Source organism: Pteropus medius, unplaced genomic scaffold, assembly GCF_902729225.1.
Source record: "Pteropus medius unplaced genomic scaffold, Ma_sr-lr_union100, whole genome shotgun sequence".
Taxonomy (NCBI): domain Eukaryota; kingdom Metazoa; phylum Chordata; class Mammalia; order Chiroptera; family Pteropodidae; genus Pteropus; species Pteropus medius.
This window is the reverse complement of record NW_024342648.1, coordinates 337788-361600: the sequence shown is the minus strand read 5'-3', so window position 1 is coordinate 361600 and position 23813 is coordinate 337788. Positions and strand designations below refer to the sequence as shown.

Here is a 23813-nt window from a genome sequence, read left to right as displayed (position 1 = left end):
CCCCCCCAGGCCTTGGGGCAGAGGTCTCTAGACTCTGCAACCTGCTAGAGCTGTTTGAGGCGTGGGCGAGCCAAGACCCAGAGATGAGGGGCTTGCTCCAAGTACTTCCCCATCCTCCCACTTCCGAGTCACGGTTGAGCAGAGGACAGGTACAGGTGGGTGAGGGTATATGTGCCCGGTGAGGGGACACGCGGTGCTCCTGAGTCGCAGTCCCCAGGCTTAGCTGAGATGCTGTAAAGGGGAGACTCACGCAGGGTGACAGGCAGCAAGGGAGAGCATGACCTCCGGTGACTTCGAGGGAGGCAGCAGTGGAAGGGGCAGATGGGCCCTGCCGAGCCTAGCACCCAGTGGTCTAGGAAGACAGGGCCCTGAGCCCCGCTCCCGGGGAGTGCTGACTCTCACCTGACTCTGAGTAGCCCGTGGCCGTGATTATGGGGACGGCCACCATGAGTAGGCCTGAGGCGCTCCACACGTACTTCATGAGGAACTGCTCCAGCATGACGTACCACAGGCGCTCCAGCAGGATGAGGTTGATCTGCGAAGCCAGGGCTTTGTAGGAGTGTTGTAGCAGGGCCAGCTCCACCTGCCGGGGAGGGGGCGACAGAGAGAGCCTGAGAGGTCACGTGGTAACTACCGTGGGGGCGACAGCAAGAGGCCCCAAGTGCTGTGGGCGTGCGCACACACGTGCCATGCCAACTGATGGCCATGACAAGGTTGACAGCTGGGGGTTATGACTGGGCCACGTTTATAGCGGACAGGTCTCGAACTAGGGGCGAGGGGGGCGGTGCGGGATTGTCTGATGCCATGGCACTGGGGTACAGTGGCAGGGAAGAAGAGACTCCTGTCCCCCACCTGCCAAGGCCCATTCCCATCCACTACCTGTGGGATTGAGGCGCTCGCCATGCCTCTGTCTTTGTCCTGTGCAGCTTTTTGACACGGGCCAAAGGCAGCCATCTTGCCCGTTTCTTTGGGTACCTGCTGGGGACTAACCTGAAGCCAGCAAAGGGCAGTACAGGAAAGTAAAAGGCAGCACTTCATTTTGAAGAACTTGGTTCAACAATCTACTTAGGCCTACTTAGGCCCTGCCTCCCCCTACCCTTCCCAGGGTTCCTCTGGGTGAGAAACTGCCACTGCATTCTCCCACTGAAACCTGGAGGGAATGCTTCCTGGCCAGGCCCGCAGGCCTCGCCCAATAATGGCAGCCCTGCCCCTGAGCCTGGCCCTCAGCATCGCTGTGAGCCAGCTGAGGACTGTAGCTCACGGCTCAGCAGTGAGGTGGGCCTCTCCTGCCCTCCCCACCCCTCCCTCTTCTCACACTGGCCACCATCTCCCATTCTGAAATGGGTACAGGCCTGGAGAAGAGAGAGAAAGGAAGGGAGAGGGAGAGAAAGAGGCAGGGGAGCTGGAGGTGCCAGGAGATGGTCACAGCAAGGCGGTTATTGGGTCATGGCTTCCTTGGCTCAGTACGGGAGCGTATATCCCAGCTCTGCCTTCCCACCTCTGACTGTCAACAGCTGCCCGGCCTGGCACCATGTCCTTTGCCAAGTGCTCTCACACCTGACTCGACATTTGGTTCTCACCACACGCCACCGCACCTGTATTCTGTATTCTCATGTCCATCGTACAGTAGGACACTAAAGAAGCCCAGAAAGACAAAGTGACCTGCCCAAGCTCACGCACCTGAAGGGAGCAAGAGGTGTAGGATTTGGACCACGCTGGCAGAGCCATCAGGCCAGATTCTTGTAAATGATGCTTTGACTTCTTAATAAAAGTTTACCTTGCTCTCAAGCCAACAAGGGGTCGTGTACGTATATGTGTTTGTGCACATGTCTAAATAACTCTCCTGGTTGAAATCTCAGTAAGAACAGAATACTCTGCTGTCTGCCTGCCAGCTGGCCGGTCGCCTCTGCCCTAACCTGTTGGTCTGAGTCTGAGCCAGTGTCCATGAGGACACGAGCCAGTGGGACTGGGGTGAGCCACACGCCTGCACAATAAGGGCTATCAGCCCATCCATGGGGACCTGTCACCCCACGCTGCTTTCCAGCCCTTTAGCAGAAGCCTAAAGAGATAGGCTACGGATGCACCCTGGGGTTGACCCCGCTCTCATCCCCTGCCAGCAAATCTTCCTGGCGAACATGCTACCTCCTGAAGCTAACCCAGAGGAAGTCCCCAAAGAGCCAGATCTCTCCTCTGCCCTCACCATACAGGTCCTCCGCACGGTGCGGTTCGGCCCAGCCTCAAGCTCAATCCTCTGTTCCTGAAGTGAGCGTGCTTCCTCTGAGCACCCTGGCAATCCTGACTCGTGCTGGGAGCTGGCAGGAGTGCCAGCTGGGGCTGACAATGTAGCTGCGGGTAATGTGCCAAGTGCCTCACCCAAGGCCCCGGCTGCCTGCCAAGGCCCTGCGGCCCTGGCGTGCGCTAGAGGACGAGAGGGGGTTGTGGCTGCGGACCAGGCGCCTTTTCTCCTATTCTGGAGCCGGATGCGCAAGAGGCCACCTGACCCAGAGAGGACACACAGGCCTTCAGGAGATGGATGCCATTATGCCCCTCCCCCGAAAAGCTCTCAGAACCGAAACCAGAGTTGCAGGGAGCGGGGCCTGAGGCAGCTGCAACCCCAGGCACGAGGAAGGGGAGGGGCCGGGGTGAGATAAAGGGAGCATTGGCCTGGAGTAACCTTTCCCAGTACCGGGCTCCCAGCCCTGCCCGGCCCCAGCCCTGGCCCCGGACTCAGCCCTGGCCCACTGGGGAGCTGAGCCGGGGGGGGGACCCAGGCGGAAGAGCGGCCGCGCCGGGGGCAGGGTGGCCGCTGGGCGGGCAGGAAGTACGTCCTGCCGAGGTGGAGGCCCCAGGCCCAGCATCCCTGGCTCGGGGCCTTGGGGAGACGGCTGAGCCTGCAGCCTGGCTGGCCCGCAGGCTCAGACGGCGGAGCCACTGACCCGGAGTGCCAAGCGCCGCCACTGCTGTGGCCGCAGTGCTGGTTGCTGCTTGTTAACCTCCGCTTGGGCTGAGTCATGCCCATAATGCCTGCCTGCCTGGCCGGCCAGCTCGGCTGGACGCCAGCCTTCAAAGGGTCCAGGGGCCCAGGAGGGATGGGCGACAGGCCACATCCCACCATCCCTGCTCCCAGACACAAGAGCCTCCTCTGGACTGGCTGCAGGAATGGGGCCAGCCAGGAGCTCCAGCATCTCGAACCGCTAGGATCTGTAGCTCCAAGGCCAGGATAACCTCACGGAGGAAGGGAGGAAGCAGAAGTGGCCTGGAGCATGCAGGCAGTGGGCCCAGGGCAGTCCCCACCCAGCCATCCTGCTTCTCTATTTCTGTGCCTAAGTCTGGGCTGCCCAAAGCCCCGGCCATCCCCAGCCTCCCGCCCGCACCTTTGGCATCAACTCCAGCCAGCCCCTGGGCCTTCTGTGCCATTCACGACTGCCTGCCCCCCCAGGCTTCCCAGCCACATGCTTTTCTCCATGCTCGGGAGAAAAGCACCCCAACCTGCCCCACCTCGTGGCCCCCATAGAAGGCGATCTCCTCTGAGTTGGCCACCACGCGAGAGTGCATGTAGCGCAGCTCCCCCTTCCGCCGCGCCTCCTCTGCCACCAGTTCGCCAAACTTGGGCGAGAAGGCTCGCAGCACGTTAGCTGTGAGGAACACCACGAGGCCAGCAATGGCCGAGGGCCAGGCCGTGCCAGCTCCACGGGAGCGAGCCGTTTGAATCAAGGTGTAGGCAGTCACGGCCACATCCAGGAGCGGCTTGGTCAGGTTCGAGTAGAGATGGGCCACAGAGGCAGCAAAGGCCACCACATCCTCTGTCAGGGACTGGTCAGGGTTGCGAAGCCGCCCGTCCATGTTACTGACTCGGTAGTAGGTCTGCTGGGAGAAGTAGAGGCTGTAGGCGTGGGCCACTAGACGGCTGCGGAAAGACAAAGCCAACTGGCCCTCTAGGAAGCGGATGGCACTGTTGATGAAGGTGGCTGGGAGGGCGATGAGGAGCCATTGCAGGAGCTGCCAGCCGAAGGCCCGAGGGTCCTTTCTCACGATGCAGCGGGCCAGCCGTCCGTCCAGGCGGGCCACGTATACTGACAGGAAAGTCCTGCTCACAAGGGCCGCTGAGTGCAGCACCAGCAGCCCCGTCTCCCGGCACAGGATCCTAGGGAAGAGCAGCCTCAAGAGCCACAAGAGTCGCTGCAAGAACACCCGGTTCACACCAGCCTTGGTTGCTGAGGCCACTGTGGCCCCGGAGACCTCCTGCGTGGACTCGCCTGCAGGCAACTGAGGGGCCCTGGCCGGAGCCAGGCACTGCCGCAGCAGGGGGTAGATTTTGTGGGCTCCATAGGCTGTGAGGGCTAGGACCACAGCTGTGCGCTTCAGTGTGGTCACCCGAGAGAGCCGGGGGGTGGAGAGCACCGGCATGTCACCTGGGCTGGACGCACGGGGCCGGGACTGGTGCCTGAGCCAGCAGTTGAGGCAGGTGGCTGGAAGAGTTGTTGCTCTGACCCCAGACTTGTTATCTAGGCAACTGGAAATCTTGCAGTAGTCCCTGAGACTGTTGCTCTAGGCCACTGGGGTGGTGCTGGGATCCCTGGTGAGGTGGGCTCAGGTCCCTCCAGGGTCACGCCTCTTCAGACAGCGAAGTGGAGGAACTTGTCAGTCTCCTAGCCCCTAGGGTCAGAGCCTCAACAGGGCTCGGGCAGGGAGGGCGTTTCTTCCTCTCCACCTCCACCTCCTCCTTCTTCTCCTCTTCCTCCTCCTCCACCTCCTCCTCCTCCTCCTCCTCCTCCTCCTCCTCCCTGCCCTGGTGGCGCCTCTCAGGCACCAGGAGCCGTCGTCTCTCCGTAGCCTGGCTGAAGCGACGTGACTCCGCCACCGTCCTGGATCCCCACTGCCCAGCCCTCCCCAGGGGCGAGTCGGGGGAAGGGGAGGAGGCGGAGGAGGGGCGGGAGGCGGAGCCTGGGTGCATGGCGCTCCACCCCGTTCTGGCCCCACGGTTGGGCCCCGCCCCCTCCTTGGACCACAGAGACGTGGGAGGACCGCGCGGGCTAGAGAAACGGCCCCTCGTGTTCCCGCCAAGGCCCCGCCCTGCCTCCCTGCACGCCCAGGGCGCCGCTTCTTTCCCAGTCCAGGGCGTTGGCGCCTCGGCTCGACGTCGGGGGGCGGGATGGAAAGCGGCAGTGGGCGGAGCCTTCGAGGCTTCGCTTCGGTTGGGGGAGGGGCAGGGCACTGCACGCGCTTCCGGTTTCCGGCTGCGGGGGAAGGGGCGGGGCCAGGGCCGGAGTGAGAGAGTTTGGCGGCAGTAGCGGGGCGTGTGAGGTGTCGGTGGGAGGCTCGGTGAGCGGTTCCGCGCGCCTGGTTGCGCTCCGCGGTCGCCGAGGTCCCTCAGGTCCTCGACGACGGGGAGTGGCGGGCAGCGCGGAGAGGCCGGCGGGCGCGGGGCCGAGGGCCGAGTTGGGAGTGCGGGGGCAGGGCCGGCCTGAGGAAAGTCGGGGCGGCGGCGGGTGGAGCTGCGCTCTAGGGGCGTCGGGGCCGGCCGCGGGGGGGAGCGGAGAGGTCTCTCCGGAGGAGCCGCCGATGCGGGGCTTGGGGAGGGCGTGTGGGGCCAGGGCCACGCCGGGGGCCCCGCGCGGGGCTTCCCGAGCCGGGCGAGAACTATGGCCTGCCAGGGCTGCCGGGAGGGCCTCTTCTGGTTTCTGAGGAGACAGCTTTTTCTAGAACTTTCTCTGGATGGGGTCATGAGGCGTTTAGTCGAGACCTGCATTTATTTGCTCGTGGCCCTGACTCCCGCCCTGTAGGAGTCGCTCTTGTGGGTTTTCTGAGGTACTTCGAGTCCTCCAGCCCCATCGGAGGCGGACGCGGTAGTCGGGAGGCCTTTTAGACTCCGCTCTAGCCTCACAGGGAACTGCTGGTTTTCTCTCGGCCCCGTTGGATGGGCTGGGAGGGAGCGGCCTCCTGGTTGGTTTTCCTGGGGCGGGGGTTGGGGGGCGCCCCGGCTTTCGGAGAGAGTGCGTTACTGAAATGCTGCCGCCTCAGGGCTGACAGCGAGCTGGGAGTCTACCGCAGAGCGGCCCTGATGGATGTTGAGAATTTCCTCCCATGTGTATGGTCTTTATTAAAAATGCATTCCCACTTAAACAGGCATGAGGGGTGTCTCGGACTCCGCGGGGAAGGGAATTATCCAGAAAAGTGGCTCTGGACGCGCTATTGCACTTACCGGAGGGCAGCCGGGGGAACGCCGCCCCGTGAGGGGAAGTTGGTCGCGCCTTCGAACGCTGTTGGTCAAGTCTCCGTGCTCAGTCGAGCCCCGAGTCCTCTTTCAGCCAGTTCTTTAAAGACGAGTAGGGTGCTGGGGTACGCAAAGCGTGGCTGTCCAGCTCTCGTGACTCCTTTTCGTTCTGTGCCCTGTCAGGAAACAAGCTCACTTCTCCCTGTTGGAAATCCAGCAACAGGATGAGTCTGCAGTGGACTGCAGTTGCCACCTTCCTCTATGCAGAGGTCTTTCTCGTGCTGCTTCTCTGCATTCCCTTCATTTCACCCAAAAGGTATGGCCTGCGGAGGAGCAGGCAAGCAAGTAAGAGGGTGACTATTGCGGAGCCCTGTCGTATATGTGTGTAAAGTTGGTGGACCCTGGAATTGGAGCCAGACAGGAACAGGTAGAACCTGTCTGGGGTTGTGTCTTACTGTTGCCAACCTTCCACACCGTTCTGCTTTGTCACATCTTGCTGAGTTCCTGTCCTGTGTTCCCTGCCTTCAGGTCTTCAGAATGCCCCAAAAGGGAGAAGACCTGGCTCTAGCTATGGTTCTGGGAATGATGCCCTCCTGCCTCCCCTTGGGTCCCTGAGGTTCAGGGGATGGCAGTGTGGGATCCGGGAGACTTGTACCACGGGGTCATGTTCTTGCTGATTTGGTGACTTCTGTCCTCTTAACTCACTGGCATTGCGTAGTAACCTCATGAGCATTACTCAGCCTATGAAGGAGGAAGCCATATCCCTTTTCAGTGAACAGAGGACCTGTTAAACGTTAATTGGAAATTAGTTTTTAATTACATATGATACATAAACACGTTATTCTGACTTAAATTAGAACATTACAAATAAGGTTGAGTCTCTATAGATATTTTAAAAAAACTTTTAATGAAATATACGGGCACTTGATGTGATACAATAGGAAGTATACAGCACTGCCTAAGGAGTGCTTTTGCCAGAAGTCAGATCTGAATCTTCACACCTCATACAGTTTGGAGGGAATGGCAGAGACAGAAGCCCCTTTGGAGCTGCAATCTGTGAAGCTTTGTAGGACAAACAACCTGGTTTCTTCAAAAAGTAAATTGGGAAAGAAAGCAAAAGAGGGTGAGGGAAGGGGGAACTTATAAAATAAGAGGTTTAAGATATTTCTCAACTAATGCAGAAGCAGAATCTCGTTGGTCTGGATTCAAACAAACCAGCTATTTAAAAGTGCAACAGCTAGACTTTGGGACCCTGGGTCTGATAATGGGGGATTCTTACTGCATTGCTATTTCATTAACCATCTTTGAAGGTTATAGGGCCACTTACAGGACTACATTCTGAAGTATTTGTGGAAGAAATGAAGGGAGGTTGGAGCTGCTTTAGATGGTGGGATTCTAGATGAACCAAGACTGGTCACGTGGAAAAACAACTTAAAGAAATAATGTGAATGTGGCAAGCATTTTGAACACTATGCAGGGGAATGTAGCGGAAAGTAAATTTTTCATTTCCTTCCCCAGAGACTACCAGTATTTAAGACTGGTTTTCTAGAAATTTCTATACAGGGACGAGCATCTTTTTGAAACACTCTTGAATGGATGCCATAAATTTGAAAATTGCAGCTGAGGCTGTGTGGGATATTCGACCAATGGAGAAACCTAAGACTGGGTTTCTGTTCTCAAGGCCCAGATCCCAAGTATATGTTCTTTCTTTTCAGCCCATCCTTTTGTTTTTTCACAGATGGCAGAAGATTTTCAAGTCCCGCCTGGTGGAGTTCGTAGTGACCCATGGCAACACCTTCTTTGTGGTTCTCATTGTCATCCTTGTGCTGCTGGTCATTGGTGAGTGAGCTGTTGCCGATGGCAGCTACATGACCGAGACCCTTTGCTATGGCATCTGCTGCAAAGCTCTGTGCCATGTTCCACACGCAGCGTACAGCTTTGGCTTCTCAGAGATAGACCACTAGTGGCCCTGTCTTTCTCTTGGGAGAAGAAGCTCCCTTCATCCATGAAGAGGGTATTGCTGGTAGGGCCTTCACTTTGACTAGCAGTCTTTGTGGACTCTGTGATAATCACCTCACGTTTCAGGTGGCTCCTTGGGTTGTTCCAGAACTGAAATCAAGAGGGGCTATAACTGGGCCATGCTGACCTTGGTCTAAGTAGTACTGCTCTCCAGCCACTTAGCAGCATTAGTTTCTCCCTTGCTGCCTGGAATAGATCACGAATAGGGGACTGAATGACCAAGTAGATAGGGAGCCTAGCTGGGAAGGAAGCTGCTGTGTCCTGTAGTATAGTGGGGGCCAAGAGATTTGGCAGCGTATCTATGGAGCAAATCCCAGACTTCTCTGGATCTGAGTCAAACTTCAGGTCTTTCTGGGTCCTTCCAGCTCCAAAGTTCTATAAACCCCACATTGAGGTGCATACCAGCTGGGGCTTGAAAGATAAGCTGATCCCAGAGTACGCTCAGGGATGGGGCTTGTGGCTAGGTGGTGCTAAGATGGGAGGTGAACATTTTTCGACATGGTGGTGTGATCGTTCAGAGACCAGAGGAATTAGTGCAGCTGTCATCTGGCTGTTAAATGTGTGTTTTGCTGTGGTTAGTGATTAGTACATCCTCCTACTTGGACTCCAAAGTGTTGGCTTGGCCCTGCTACAGGCAGTGGACCTGTCTACAAAGAGTGATGCTTGCTTAAGCTCAGAGCACTCCTCTCCCCAGCCCCCAACAGAAATTTGGCGGAGGGTGGGAGAATAGGGGGCCGGAGTTTAGGGGAACTTGCTTGGCCCCACCCACTAGCTTCAGCGTCAGGTATTTTCCCCTTCCTAATATCTTGAGACCTGATGGGATATGTTCAGGCAGGACTACCTTCGAAGAGGCCACATGTGGCCCGCCCATTCCCAGCCATGTAGGGTGAGTGCCAGCTGCTTGGATACCTTGCTGTTGAAATACTTGGCAAGGCCCCAAAAGGTAGATCTTTGGTAGCTCTTTGTATTCAGAGTCCTCTCCCTGAGCAGCCTCTGAGCACACAGGGACCAGGGAATATGCACATCATCCTCTGAGCATAAAAGCCAGGCTTTTCATTTGCTTTTGCTCTTGGATGTGGGGTGGGGATGAGAATTGGAGCAGGGAGGGACTGTGCTGGAGGTATTCCCTTTAGGCCTTGCCCCTCTGCAAACCACACTCCACGAACTCTCCATTTCCTAGTGCAGCTGAGTGGACCAGGGAGGTCTTTCGCAGCAGGGTCCCCAACCCCCAGGCTGCGCACCAGTACTGGTCTGTGGACTGTTAGAAACTGGGCCACATAGCAGGAGGTGAGCGGTGGGTGAGTGAGCGAAGCTTCATCTGTATCTACAGCAGCTCCCCAGTGCTAACATCACCGCCTCAGCTCCACCTCAGATCATTAGGCATTAGATTCTCATAGGGGCGCCGGTCCCCGGTACCAGAAAGGTTGGGGACCACTGCTTTGCAGAACCCAAGTTAGCAAAGGCGCCATTCTTCTTTTTGGCATTGGGGAATTGCTTGAAAGTTCTAGAGGGATATCTGACTGATGACAGGCTGCTTTCATAAGCATAATCTAGAGAGGTCTGCAGTGGTTTCTACAAATACGTGTTAGTCTATGGCCATGCTACCCTGAACAAGCCCGATCCCATCTGATCTCGGAAGCTAAGCGGGATCGGGCCTGGTTAGTACTTGGATGAGAGACCACCTAGGAAGACCAGGTGCTGTAGGCGTAAAAAATAAAAAAAGGGATTGTAAACTAACAAGGTCCTTGCAATCTATGAGGTCAACCAAGGGTTGCCTCGCCTAAAAACAAAACAAACAAAAAAATATAAGTGTTAGCTGGTAGCAAATACTAGTGAAATACGATGGGTATTACCAGTTAGAACTGTAGCCCTTGCTGGCCCCTATTCTTCACTGGGAGGGGCCTAGGGCAGATCTGACTGGGGAGTGATGAGGGTCCAGAGTCAACTGCCCTGGCCAGATGCCTGAGTCTGGGAAGGCAGCACTCTGCTTTGTGACTCGGGCTAGTATGGCCAAACACCCCCATCCCTAATCTGCTCTTTGCCATTGGCCAGGGTGGTCCTTAAGGTGATGGGGTTCCTGGATGCAGATGACAGTGTAGAAAAACATGTTTTTTTCCATCATAAAAATATTTTTAAAAATTTAACCTAGAAAGTTAAAGTCCCCCATAATCCCATGTCTCACAGTTAGCCATCATTAATGCTTCATCGTACATTTCCAGAGGCATTTTCTATGCTGACATCTTTGTTAATATATTACACACTGTTTTGGATTGAGCATTTTTCCACTTACTGTATCTTAGGTTCTTTTAACAGCAGTCTCATTCTTTTTAAAGGTTGTGTAGTATAGTCATCCCTTGTTATCTGTGGGGGATTGGTTCTAGGACCCCTATGAATACCAAAATCTATGGATGCTTGTCTCATAAAGAATAGTGTAGTATTTGCATGTAAACTACACATATCCTCCCATATACTTTAAGTCATCTCTAGAATACTTATAATACCTAATGTATGTAATGTTATATAAGTAGTTGTTATACTATATCGTTTAGGGAATAACGATAAGAAAAAAGTCAATACATGTTCAGTATAGACATAGCCATCATAGGCCTAACTACATAATAGATGTCAGCAATAACGTAACATTTTTTCCCAAGCATTTTCGATCTGCTTCTGGTTGGATCCATGGATGTGTAACCCACAGATGCAGAAGGCCGACTGTACAGGCACACCTCAGAGAGATTGTGGGTTTGGTTCCAGACCACTGCGATAAAGTGGATATCGCAGTAAAGCAAGTCACACAACTTTTTTGATTTTCCAGTGCATATAAAAGTTGTATTTATACTATACTGTAGTTTGTTGCGTGCAGTAGCATTATATCTTTAAAAATATTGTACACTTTAAAAATACTTTATTGCTAAAAAATGCTAACCATCACCTGAGTCTTCAGTGAATTATAATGTTTTTGCTGGTGGAGGATCTTGCCTTGGTGTTGATGAAAACTCAGGATCCATGAAATGCAGTAACAGGTATGCCTGTATTCTATCAAATGGTTATAAGGTAATTTCTTCTTCATAGGCATCCTAATATTGTACATTTATGCAAATGCTTCTATAGGATAAATTCATAGAGGTGGAGCTGATGAATATAAGGGCATGAACATTTTAAATTCTTTTTCTTAGTTTGGGCCGCTGTGACAAAAATACCGTAGAATGGTTGGTTTAAACAACAGACATTTATTTCTCATGGTTCTGGAGGCTGGACGTCCAGGATCAAGCTGCCAGCAGAATCGGTATCTGACAAGGGCCGTCTTTCTAGTTCATAGATGATTGGCTTGCTGTGTCCACACATGGCAGAAGAGGGTGAGGGAGCTCTCTGGGGTCCCTTTTATAAGGGCACTAATCTGATTCATAAGAATATTGCGCTCACAACCTAATCACCTGCTACCTTTTATAAAGGCACTAATGCCATCATAAGGGCCTTGCACTCATGACCTAGTCACCTCCCAAAGGCCCCACCTCCTGATACCATCCCATTGCGGGTTAGAATTTGTCATAGGACTGGGAGGCGGGCAGGAACATGTCCATAGCAATTCATAGGTGAGTTTCCCAGTTTATACTCCTGCTAATAGTGTTGGAAAGCCCTTGCTTCATGATACAGATTTAACAAAGGCACCAGTATGGGGAGGCAGGTTTTTCCCTCCCAACCCTGGAGAGGCAGATTTTTTATCTATCTATCTATCTATCTATCTATCTATCTATCTATCTATCTATCTGTCTGTCTGTCTGTCTGTCTGTCTTCTATCTACATTCATTCATATCTATCTAGCTATCTATCTAGCTATCTCTATCTATCTTAAGTGCTTATAGCATCTGATAGCCTAGGTGGTCTCCCCATCTACTATTAACTGTGTCCACCTCTAGCTTCCTAGATTAGATGAGATCGGGCACGTTCAGGGTGGCATGGCTGTAGACTTTTTTTTTTGGAGGCAGATTTTTATAATGTAAGATCAACTTAAAAACCAAGCAGTGTCAAATCAGGAATTAAGAACCAAACAATATCTATACAATGATACCTTACCCCTCCTCCACGGGGGTCTGTTAAGGACTCTCTTTAGGTGGGTCTTTATGTACCAACCTAAAGAGATGTCTTGGGGTGGGGAGAAAGCTGTAGGTATGAGATGGTTCCATATCTACTTTACAAACTTAGAGATGTAAAAATATTTGCATACTAGAATAATGTATGTTTAACAGTGGCTCTCAGGAGCAAAGGCTGCTTCCCTTTCATCAGTTATTTGCATGTCTCCTGTGCGCCAGAACTGTGCTAAGCCCTAGGGACATACTAGAAAAGATTTATGCTCTCGCGGAGTTTGTAGTCTGATTTGGGGGAGACACACAGTAAACCTATAATTAGGGTAATTTCAGATATGGGTGTGTATTACCAAGAAAACAACATAGTGTAATGTGACAGAGCGACTGCTTGAGATAAGATGGCCACATGTTCTATACCCTGCTGGAGGCGATTATGTTATGGGATGCTTTTTCTATATTTCTGGAATGTTTGAACTTTTGATGAACACGAATTCCTTTTATAATCCTAATAAAACCTGTTACAAAGCTTAGAAGGGAAAACTCTTTAGCAGGCATCCTCTGGTTCTTGTCCCCTAGGCAGCTCATGTCTCCTTAGTGGGCATTTCCATAAACAGGAGGATCCTTGCTTATCAGTGGGGTGACTGACAGCATCCGACTTAAGATAAACAGAACCAGACGTGGTGAGGTGGAGTGGGGACCCATGGAAAGGGGAGCTGCTCCTGGCCAGCAATACCTAAGACTTAGTTAGCATCTTGACACAGAGCAAGCTTGTGGCTGGAGTAGAATGGGGCCTGGGAGGGACGTGAGAAAAGTTGGAAGAGAGAGAGGGTCTGAGGGCAGAGTTCTCACAGGCACGCCCAGGGCGTGTGTCGAAGGGGTGATAATGGGAGATGGTTTGAGGGAAGCAGGACCGTTCGACTGATGCCGCCTGTCCAAGCTGGACAGCCCGGACTTGTCCGCGTGGGCACTAAACCCTGTGTCTCTTCTCTGCTCCACTATAGATGCTCTGCGTGAGATTCGGAAGTATGATGACGTGACAGAGAAGGTGAATCTCCAGAACAACCCTGGGGCCGTGGAACACTTCCACATGAAGCTTTTCCGTGCCCAGAGGAATCTCTACATTGCCGGCTTTTCTCTGCTGCTGTCCTTGTGAGTGGGGAGGGGCGAAGGGACCCCTGGGCTAGTCTGTGACTTTGAGTCTTCAGTCCGTGTCCTTGAAGCAGAGGTCTGTGTGTGTTAGGGAGCCACGCAATTTCTCCAGAGGCCTCTGATTTTCCTCTTGGTTTCCAGAGGCAGTGTAGAGAGTGAGAGAGGACTGACCAGAAGTCTTCTGGCTCTGCCATAACTTGCCACATGCTCTTTAAAGGCAAATGTGTTAGCAGCTCGCTCTCTGTAGATAGCGTGAAGTAAATGATGAGGCATTTCCCTCCTCTGGGAGAGGCCCTTTGGAGCCCACCTTCAAAGGGACCGATTAAATAGGGGCTTTTTGTGTATGGGGTCCTGCTCTGAGAAAGAGTAGGCAGAAATGGCACGAAGGGGCTGAAGCCAACCTTGTCCCCAGGGTCTTCTCCAATGTTAGACCTGTCACAGGAGCATATTGTGCTCCATGGTAGTCTGAGTATTTGTTTTGTTGTTGTTGTTTTTTGTTTTTGCAAGACTGAATGCCTTGATCAGGGCCAAGGGGGTGGCTAGTTGGGCAAGATTAGACTGATTGAAAGTGCCTGTTTGAGTCTGGGGCTGCTTTACTGCCCCTCTGCTCAAAGGGGTTCTGACCAGCAGCCCAGCCATTCTCAAGCATGCTGGCTGGCAGGGAGACATCGAGCTCAGGCCAAGGGCTTCCAGGGGTATTGGGAAGAGGCTCACCCTGAGGTTACTCAGAAGCAGGGTGAACACGTGGATTCACAGACTGGGCTCTCCCACTGCTCGTCACCTGGACGTCCTTCTTCACTAGACATTAGAATGACTACCTGTCTGGGTTTCGGTTTTTCAGGAAAAGTCAGTTGCTCAGGTGAGCATGCCCTCTCTGGGTCAAAGTTGGAAAGTATTGCGGGTGGCGCTGTAAAGAGCAGACAGCTCTTCGAGGTGAGCCGTCCGATCAGAGTCAGGAAGTGAGAAAGCTGGGAGGAGTTGGACACAGACCCTAGAATTTTAGAGTTTCAGGAAGCTGTGAAAAAGAAGATGATTTGTGGGCTGAGACTGAAAGGGAAGCAGGTCTGGAGGACCAGGTCTCAAAAACAAGGATTCGAGTCCACCTGCACGAGAGCTGAAGGATGGGAGGACATGATGATACTGCGGGTCTGAGGGACCACAGGTGCTTAGGGCTCCCTGGCCAGCTCAGATCTCATCTGAAAGATAGGGCAGGAGGAAAAGTAAGGACTGCCCCAGAAGAGTACACAGAGCGTAGGAATAGTATTGGGGAGGTGAAAGCCTGCAGTGAGCTCTGGATCATGAAACATGGTAGGACCCGGGAAGAATATAGTCCCCTTGGTGTTTCTGTGTCAGGGAATGGCAAGCACTGGGATGAGAGGATTGAAATCCCCAGAGGGCAAGGGTACACGGGAGTGCCCAGCTTCTCTAAATGACTTAGCTTCCACTTGGACTTGATGACATTATGTCCAGGGCCTCTCGGCGATTGTTTGCAGATGGGCTTGCCAGTCCTTGAGGAATTGCAGGGTGGGAGAGGTTCTGGAAGACTGCAGACAGGCAGGCATCTCAGTTTCCCAAGGAAAGAGAAAGTAGATGAAGCAGTAACTAGAATGAGATGGTCTGACTCTGATTTCAAGCCATGTTCTAGAAGGAAAAGCTTGTGTCCTTTCAGAGTAAAGAGAGGCATTGCTGGCGACTACCGTGAGTTCCCAGAGAGCCAGTTCTCTCAGTCTGCCCCTGCCGTCTGTCAGGCTAGTGTATGTAGATTTTCAGCAGAATGATTACCAGGCTCTGATTTGATTCTTATGGACCATGTGCTGAAGTGTGGGCCAGGTGCTGGCATAACAGTGTCATTGGGCAGGATCCTGACTCCCATGAGTGGCTGCCTCATGGATTAGCTCCATCGAAATACAGGCCTCAGGAGCTTAACTTTCCACCCCCAACCCACTCAGTGTTCTCTGTTGTTGGTTGTTTTAATGCGAGCAGATGCAGGGAGAGATGGAAGCTAGGAGGAAGTGAACGGCAGATTAGTTATCACTCAGAATCCATGGCTTTCTTGGTGCACTGGTGGGGCCGGCTTGAATGAGATTAGAGTTTTTAACAGGGGAACATTTGTAAACCTGCTTGTAGGTTCATAAAGGGCTACAGAGGTAGGGTCAAACAGGAACTCAGATGACTTGGGGTTGTGGCTCATTGTAGCTCAGTAGGAGTTAGTGGCTGAACTACTGCAAAAGCTGATGAGCCCTTAGGGCCCTTCAGTGAAGGCTGGGGCCGCCAGGAGGGAGTCAGCCAGTGCTACCTGGAGGGTTGCATGTGGGGCCCCACGTTGAGAGACGTTGGCAAAGTGCAGATGGTGAATTCCAGAGCAGTCACAGTGCTGGCAGATAGACTGGGTGGTGCTTATTCGCCACATACTGTGGCTTCAGAGCCTCACTCTCCTGACTCTTCTGTTCTTGTGATCTCTTCAGGGCATGTATTATCTGTACTAGGGGACAGTGGGTAGCCAGGTATACCAGACAAGTGTGTGCTTGGCTCAATATTTTGACCAATAAGTGTTTTGACAAAAGCAGAGTGAAGTACCACCCCACAGTCAGGGTACAGAACAGTTCGCAGTTTCCTTTCCAACCTAAAGGGGTGGCTTCAAAGAAAAGCAGTCCTCATTTATACCCCATGTTATTCTCTAAGGGGTGCCCAGAGGTTGGGAGAACAGAGCAGACTTTGGGCCCACCATTTCCGTCTGCTCTTGCGATCCTGCTCTGTTCTCTGTCATGTTGGCTGCCTCTCCCACTTTGCCGGGGCCTTTCTATTAGACAAGCACGTAGGCTTTGTTATGTATTCCCTTTTAAACATGTCACACGTGGTTACTTCTTGGATCTGGTTGTTCCAGCAGCCATACGTCTCAGGGAAAAGATGCCTTGTTATGTCTGCCACACCCTCCTATGTCCCTGTCCAGTAGCTGATCAAAACAGGACCTATAAACTCTCCCCTTATCTAGGGGTCAGATTCTTTGTGGTGGCTGTGGCCCTTGAGAAACTTCTCTTTGCACAGCATTAGCCATAGAAATGTTTCTGTCCAAACTTGATATCCATACGACCCATATGCGGGAAACACTTTAAAAAGCAAAGCTCTCATCTTTGTTATCCTGATTACAAAAGTTATACCTGCTCATAGTAACATAAAGCCCTCCAAACTCAAATAATATAGAAATGTTGGGCGAAAGAGTGAGTGCCCTGTAGTCCCATCCTCAGAGACAGGTACAGGTAATATTGGGGATGTTTCTGAACTTTTGAAAAATATCTTGCATCACGTATAAGTTTTCTTTTACAAGTGCTGGGAAAGCTTTCTCTGCTTCGACTTGCCTTTTTTACCCAGTGATAGAGCTTGGCAGTGTTTCCAAATGACTCATGCAGACCTCTCTTGTTCTTAATGGTTGTGTAGTGTTGTGTCACGTGAGGGGACCATTGTGTGTTTAACCAATTCCCTGCTCACAGACCTGAGCCGATTTGAAATTTTTACTATTAAAAAAAAACACTCTCCCACATCGGTTTGCTTCTTGTCTGTTGTCCCACACATTGCATTTCTTTTTTCTTTTTTTTTCTCTTTAATCATTGGAAATGGATTGATAGTGTCCTAGTCCCCTGGCACTTGGCTGCCCTAAGTGTGGCCTGTGGCCCTGCAGCCTTTATGACCTGTGGGCTTGTCGGAAATGCAGACCCTTAGGCCCACCCCCGGCCAACGGACCCCGTTAGTGCCCATTAGTGCTTGACTGGCACTGCTCTGGCACGTCTCCCCAAGCAGACTACCCCAGAGGGCACAGGTGGACAGCAGTTCTGGCCTGTTGCAGGGTTTCGCTACCTGGTGGGATTCATCTGGGCCTGAATGTGGTCACATGCATTTAAAAACCTTGGAGTAGTCGCTCCCCTCATGTACCTGGTTGGTTCTCTCAGAAGCCAGGCTGTGCGCACCCAGCAGTTTTTGAAGCCCTTTCTCTGAAGAATGCCTTTTCTCATCTGTCAGTACACACTGTCCGCCCTGCGTGGCGGGTAATCTCTTTCTTTGCGTATGTGGCCCTCTGAACCCTTGCACTTGTTCTTTTACAGATGAACCACTCACTTGTTAGCTGCCTGTAAGCCTGCGAAAGGATGGAAAGAGATGACTCTTTCTCTTGGGCGGGTCGAGTTTGGCTGTGTTAGGAGAATTGTTTTGTGGGGCCCCATTCATGGTCTTAGCTCAGCAAACATTTGAGCATGACTCTACCTGAGACAGTGCCGGGTTGTTGCCAGAGAAAGAAGATAGAGTAGTTGAGGGAAGACTGGCATGTGACCAGCTCTTACCACACTGTATCTGGTGTCATGGGGTACCGATCAGTAGCACACACCTCCACACCTTCTGGGTGTCCGTACTTAGGAGGGCTGGCAGCATAGGAAGAAGGATGCGGAATCAACAGTCAGGAGACTGGAGTGCCCAGGCCAATGCTGCCACTTGAGCAGCTGTGTGTCTTTAGATAAGCATCTCCCTTCTGTCACCCTAAGTATTCTCTGTTAAAAGAAGGGCTTATCTCAAAGATTGGATGGCTCTGTGGCCTCGCCTGTATGTGTATGAGCTGTTGGTGTGGTTCCTTTGGTTTCTGGCTCTGCTCGAAGCCAGTAAGGGCTTTAATAACGCTTCATAATCCTGTGGGGCTTTGTAAATGGAAAAGGACAGCCCAAAAGAGATGGGGCGGCCAGAGCTGCCCAGGTTGTAAGTGGCCAAGCACATGCCTAATTCTGAGCCCCTGCTCCAGCCCCAGGTGTTCGCGTTGGTGTGAGCTGTTAGCACTAGGTGGTTGGTTTTCAGACTGTAGGCAGGACAGTGGGCTGCTTTTCTCCCTGAGTAGTTATTGCCTGGCTTTAATAGGGAGGCGCTTGTACATTCTGTCAGCTAGAACCTCCCTGCTTGTATGCCCTCCATGTTAGTCTTAGTTTTATGAGTCTGGTGACTCTAATCTCTTAGTCCCTTTTGTACATCTGAAGATGAAGTCATCTGGTAGCACACAGCCATTGGAGGAAGACGAGACTTTAAAAAAATAAATTCTCTGAAACGTCACTGTAATCAGTGGTGACGTGTATCTTTGCTGTGTATCTTTCTAGATTTTTCTATGCCCAGTAGCAGATACCACTTGTTAAGCATTCTACGTGCTTGGCACATATTAATCTTTACAATAGCGCTGCAAAGGAGAAACTGCAGTTCGGAGAAGTTCAGAAGGCTCTCCAAGTTCCCAGAGCTAGTCATCGGCAGAGCTGAGAACTCAGACTCAGGGTGATGGCACTGCCACACCTGGCTACTTTCCCTGCAGAATCCACACACTTCTTAACAGGGCCAAGCTGTAACTGTCATGTGGGAACTTGCATTTTCCACTGAATTTCTCATGAACGTTGTTCTGGGACAACCCATCTATTCCTCCAGCATTCTTATGTGTCTAACCAAAGCCCCCCTCCCCCTTTTTTCTGATATCAGAAACAGTGGGAAACCCCTCTCAATTGTCATTTTGTGTATACTTTAGCTAGGCCAGCTTCTGTGGGCCTCCTGATCCTTTCCCAAGCGTCCATGTGCCTCTTACCATCTTTCTCTTCCTTGTCTGTGTCTGCACACGTCTCACTGGCATCTACTGATTCAGTGCCTGAACCTCTGTAGGTACTGGCTAAGATTCAGGAAGGGGGCTGAGCAGGGTGGATGGGTCAGGAGTGGCGGGAGAGACAGGCTAGAGGGTTTTGAATGAGTGTGTACCCGACCTCCGTGTGGTAGAGTGCTGTGTTTTTTCCAGAGGCGCTGGGCTATGATCAGAGTTGTGTATTCGTAATTGGCGACTGTGTATGGGATAGGGTGGAGCAGCCTAGAAGCAGGGAGACCCAAGCTGGGAATTGCCGGAGTGACAGACACTGGCAGCGTGAACCAGGGCGCAGTAGCCTGGGTCACGAGTGGGAGACAGGTTTGGGAGGTTTGATGGGAGAAAGGGGAGGAGCCAGTAGGATGCCAAGGTGAGGCTGAGGTGGTGGCAGTTCTGCTGTGGGCATCTACAGAGTTCCAACTGGCAGAACCCAGAGGACTGCCTGCAAGCATGCACACACGCACACATGGGAGGGAAGGGGGGAGCCAAGAGGCCCACTGGAAGGAACGGGGAAACCAGGGTACAGGAGGGGAAGGTCAGCAAGATGGCACACTGTCTCAGCGCAGAAGCCTGGGGGTGCTCTGCCCTTCATTCTGCCTTATCCCATGTGCTCCCCCGCTCCTATGTTTTGTTTTGCTTTTTATATTGTGGCAAGATGCACTTAACATCAAATTGATTATGTGAACCATTTGTAAGTGGACAGGTCAGTAGTGTTGAGTCCATGCACACTTTGTACAACCAGCCTCCAGGACTCATCTTGAAAAACTGAAATTGTCCCCGTTCCGCAGCCTAGGGATTTCCCCTCCGGAACGCTTCGTCCTGAGTGTCCTGGGAACCATTGTCATGGCGGGGCTTCCTGCTGCCAGCCTTGCTCCTCCAGCCAAGTGACCTTTCTGTTATGTCAAACCAGTCCCACCACCTCCAGCTTTCAGTGCCTTCGTAGCACCTTTGGCATAAAAGGCCCGATACTCAGATCCTTTGGGACGTGACCGCTGTCTGGGTTGGGATCCTGGGTCTGTTACTGGCTAGTTGTGTGACCTCGGGTAAGTCACTTACTCTCTGAGCCTTTCCCCTTACTTGTAGAGCAGGGATGAGGATACCTCTCTCAGGTGCTTAGTGTGAGGAGTGAGGGCACTCAGGTCATGGTTGCAGTGTTGTGCCCAGCACATGGGGAATGTTTAATAAGTGGTAGCTGTTATTAGTATCACCCTGAGTAGTTAGAGTGCTTTGTGAGATTTTCCCACTCATGTGGCAGGCTGTGCTGGCCCAAGTAGTGAGTGAGAGAAGGCCCAGTCTTGGCTTTCAGGGGTCTTATGTTCCAGGCTGGGCATGGGTAGTGGCAGAGTAGAGTGGGACAGAGGACAAAGACAAGAGTGGAGGGTCACGGGAAGGTGTTCCCCAGGCAGAGGCTGAACAAGAGTTGGAGGCAGGCAAGCTGAGGTGTCCTTGGGGCCCCAGGCATCCAACTGGATGATGCTAGGGGGTTCTCAACCCAGGGTGGGCTGCTGGCTGGTCGATGTAGAAAACACAAACACATGTAGAGGCGGAATAGAAGAAGAGTTCCCTGTGAATGTCACCCAGCTTTAGCAAAGAACATTGTCCAGACAGTCTCATTGTATCTACTCCCCCCTGCCTCCAGTCTCCATTACCCCCGGCTCTGGATTATTTTCAAGCAAATCCCAGATATCAATGCTATATATAGCAAATAATATTTTGCTTATCTGCTTTTCTTGAAAGAGAGAGACCTTTAAAAAAAAAATTGCAAGCACACATAACATCTCAACCTACATACAAGAACCTTATAGGACTGCTTAATACAAACTGAGCTGAAGCTCATTCTTTGCTGCGGATTACTTTTGCAGGATTTTTTTTTTTTTTTAAATAATCTATTCATTTCGATTGATATCTAGATAAGGTAACTAGGAGTTTTTAAAATCCCGGTGCTTGGGCCTCCCAAGGATAGCGGTTTAAGTGGAGGACCGCTGCCGTAGAAGGCCAGGCCGACAGGCTTTTGGCCTTCAGTTCCACTCGATCCATCTGTCGGCTGCCGTCATTTTTTTTAAGAATACAAATATAATAGCACTTCAGATCTAGGCACTGGTAAGAGCCTTTTTGGTAAGTCCATTGATTCTGGTCCCCATCAAGCCATACTCACCCCAGCTACAGCAGTGGGCCAGTGTCCTGTGTGTGCTGGATGAAGGGGGTCTGCAGAAAAGTGGGGGGGAGTTTCCTATGAAGAGTCCAAGAAGGACCATCTGGCATGCATCAGAGTGAGCATCCGCTTCTTTTAAAATACAGATTATCTGCTCAGCTACTTGATTTGGGCTGAAGAATTCCTCACACTCTCAAAACAAACAGTGAATGACCTCCTTTGGGGCTGGACGCCAAGCAAGCAGGGCTTCCTTCTTCCTGATTCCAAGGTCATTGAAAAGCCTGCCATTCCAGGAAAGCCCTTTTCTCTCAGAGCCTGAGGACTCCAGCCTCTGCTGCCTAGAGGCTGAGGGTGGGTGGGGGCTGTGGAAAGCAGGGCTCTGGATGGGAGGAGACCAAAGGGTTCCTCCAGCCTGGCCCTGTCTGCGAGATGGAAACACTCGCTGTAAGGAGTGTGGCTGGCGTAACCGAGGAGCTGGATTTTCCCATTTAATGTTATGTTTTAATTCATTTGAACTAAAAAGGCCACGTTTGTGGCTGGTGGCCTCCACGTTGGATAGTGTAGTTGGAGCCACCTTTTGTCTTTTACTTCTTTCCCCATCCCCGGGGGCTCTGAGCAGGAGAGGTCGTCTGCTGGAGGCACTGCCTTGTTTCCATTGGACTCTAGGACCATGCTGATACATCCAGGGATGACAGCTCTCTCTCTCCCGCTGCCTTCAGGGTTAACTTCTCCAGTAGCCAGGTGGGCCACCAGCCTGTTTCAGTTGGAGTCAGCTCGTCTTGGAATATCTTTGCTCAGGTGGTCTGACCTTCAGTTGCTCTCTGCTCCCCGCCAGTTTACACAAAATCCCTTGGCTGGTTTCAAGAAGGCACATGACAGAAACACAGCTTGCTCCTTCCCACTGGCTCTCTTCAGCTCAAGAGGGCAGAGGACAGGCACATACTGGCAGGACCGGCTGCATGCTCCTGCCCCCTCGCCCTCTAGCTTGCTTTGCTGTCTCAGGGTGGCCACCTGGGCGTTCAGCTGAAGTTGTCACAGGGACATTTCCCTTCCCCATTTCTACCACTTCCGTGTGTCCCGGGGTAGATAGGGAGGCCGAGCCCGGAGTTGTGCTAAGAAGTTCTGGGGCAGCCTTGCAGGAAGAGTGTCCCTGAATCTTTTTGAGTGAACTCTACTTTCTTTCTCTGCTGCCTTATTTTCATGACTCCAGACCCATCGGGATGATAGTTTCCTGGGGCGGCTTCCACCCTGTTACTACTCTCCGCCTGAAGCCTTTCCTGGGGCATCACCTGGCTTTTGGTTCCTGGCCAGGGCAGCTGCCTCCTGTGTTTTCCTGGACAGTTGGGGTGGGTCACCCAGAATCCGCCCGCCGGGTGGAGCCCTGTCTGGGGCAGGACTTGTAGTCAGCCTGGAGAGTCAACAGGTGGCGCTGTGACACCAGCTTCCCACTCGTACGGGGGAGTGGGATGAACGGGAGCTGTGCCTACATGTCCTGCAAGGGGTCCTGAGAGCTGAGTGACTCAACTCAACCTGAGAGTATGGCACCTAGGAGATGCCTAGGAAATTCTAAGTGGGCAGGGTCAGCAACAGGGATGGGGGCCCACCACAAGCATAAAATAGTCCAGTCAGGACTTGGGAGGACCTTTCTCCTTGCTCCTGCCCCACTTCCCGTTAAGCCTGTAGGAGGGAGACAGGAATGGTGCAAAGCACGTAGGAAGCACACCTCCCCTCCCTTGATATGGTTGGCCCTCTTTCTCTAGTGTCCATAGAGAGATTCACATTCTCCTCCCTTGTTTATTCAACCTTTTATAAAAGCACGAGAGCCCCACTCTGTCCAAAAACATCTAACCAAGAAAGCCAAATCGAATTCAGGTATTTGGGGATGACGTTTGTCTGTCAAGAATACATCCGGAGTCTCTCAAGGTTCATGTGCTGGCTTCTCCTTCTGTCACCCCAGTACCTTTGGGAAATCCCTTTGGCTCGTGAATTCTGACCTGTTGCCCAGAAGTGGGTGGCCAAGAGCAGCTACCTGGGCAGTAGGACAGGAACAACGGGTACTGTCACGAGAGGAAGAAGCTGTATCTCAGCCTTTGCTCCAGGCTGATGGCGCCTGAGCTGCTGAGACTTGGGGATTCTGAAGCTCAGCACTTCCCATCGTGGGCCCTATGGGGACTCAGCACTGAGGGGTCACACAAAGGGCATAGTGAAGCCACTGGGAGGGGCCAGGGGTGGAGGGTCACAGGGGGAGTGTTGGAACTGGATCTTGGTGGATGAGTTGAGGGCAGGCGTAAGAGCACGGGGCCTGGTGCGTGAGGGACAGTGAGATGTTTTAGAAGGCTGGCTCGTGGGCAGGTCTAGTTGGCCTGCTAGGGAGCGCTGCTCTTGGCTTAGCCTGGCGCGCTCTGGATTTGGGCCAGGGCGCTGGGCTCTGCCTCTGGCTGGAGTGAGTGTTTCCCCGAGTGCCTCCTCAGCTACCGCCGCAGTCACAAGGCTGGCTTGCTCATCTACACGGGTTTGACATGGTGCCTTGCTACTGCTGTTTCCTAT

At 52.4% G+C, this 23813-nt stretch overlaps 2 protein-coding genes and 1 pseudogene across 2 annotated transcripts in view; 2 read left to right on the top strand and 1 right to left on the bottom strand.

The window, feature by feature from the left end:
- ABCD1 (ATP binding cassette subfamily D member 1) overlaps nucleotides 1-4755 on the bottom strand; it is a 17546-nt gene extending 12791 nt beyond the window's left edge. The window contains exons 1-2 of the mRNA XM_039866947.1: nucleotides 3499-4755; nucleotides 403-583 (exon numbers count right to left, since the gene is read on the bottom strand). Of these exons, the coding sequence (XP_039722881.1) occupies nucleotides 403-583; nucleotides 3499-4407 (1090 nt within the window). The 5' untranslated portion in view covers nucleotides 4408-4755. The remainder of the gene's footprint in view (nucleotides 1-402; nucleotides 584-3498) is intronic.
- Nucleotides 4756-5349: 594 nt separating this feature from the next.
- Nucleotides 5350-23813, top strand: part of BCAP31 (B cell receptor associated protein 31) — a 25785-nt gene continuing 7321 nt past the window's right edge. The window contains exons 1-4 of the mRNA XM_039867028.1: nucleotides 5350-5374; nucleotides 6398-6530; nucleotides 7953-8053; nucleotides 13323-13471. Of these exons, the coding sequence (XP_039722962.1) occupies nucleotides 6439-6530; nucleotides 7953-8053; nucleotides 13323-13471 (342 nt within the window). The 5' untranslated portion in view covers nucleotides 5350-5374; nucleotides 6398-6438. The remainder of the gene's footprint in view (nucleotides 5375-6397; nucleotides 6531-7952; nucleotides 8054-13322; nucleotides 13472-23813) is intronic.
- Nucleotides 9822-9940, top strand: LOC120605946 (uncharacterized; annotated as a pseudogene).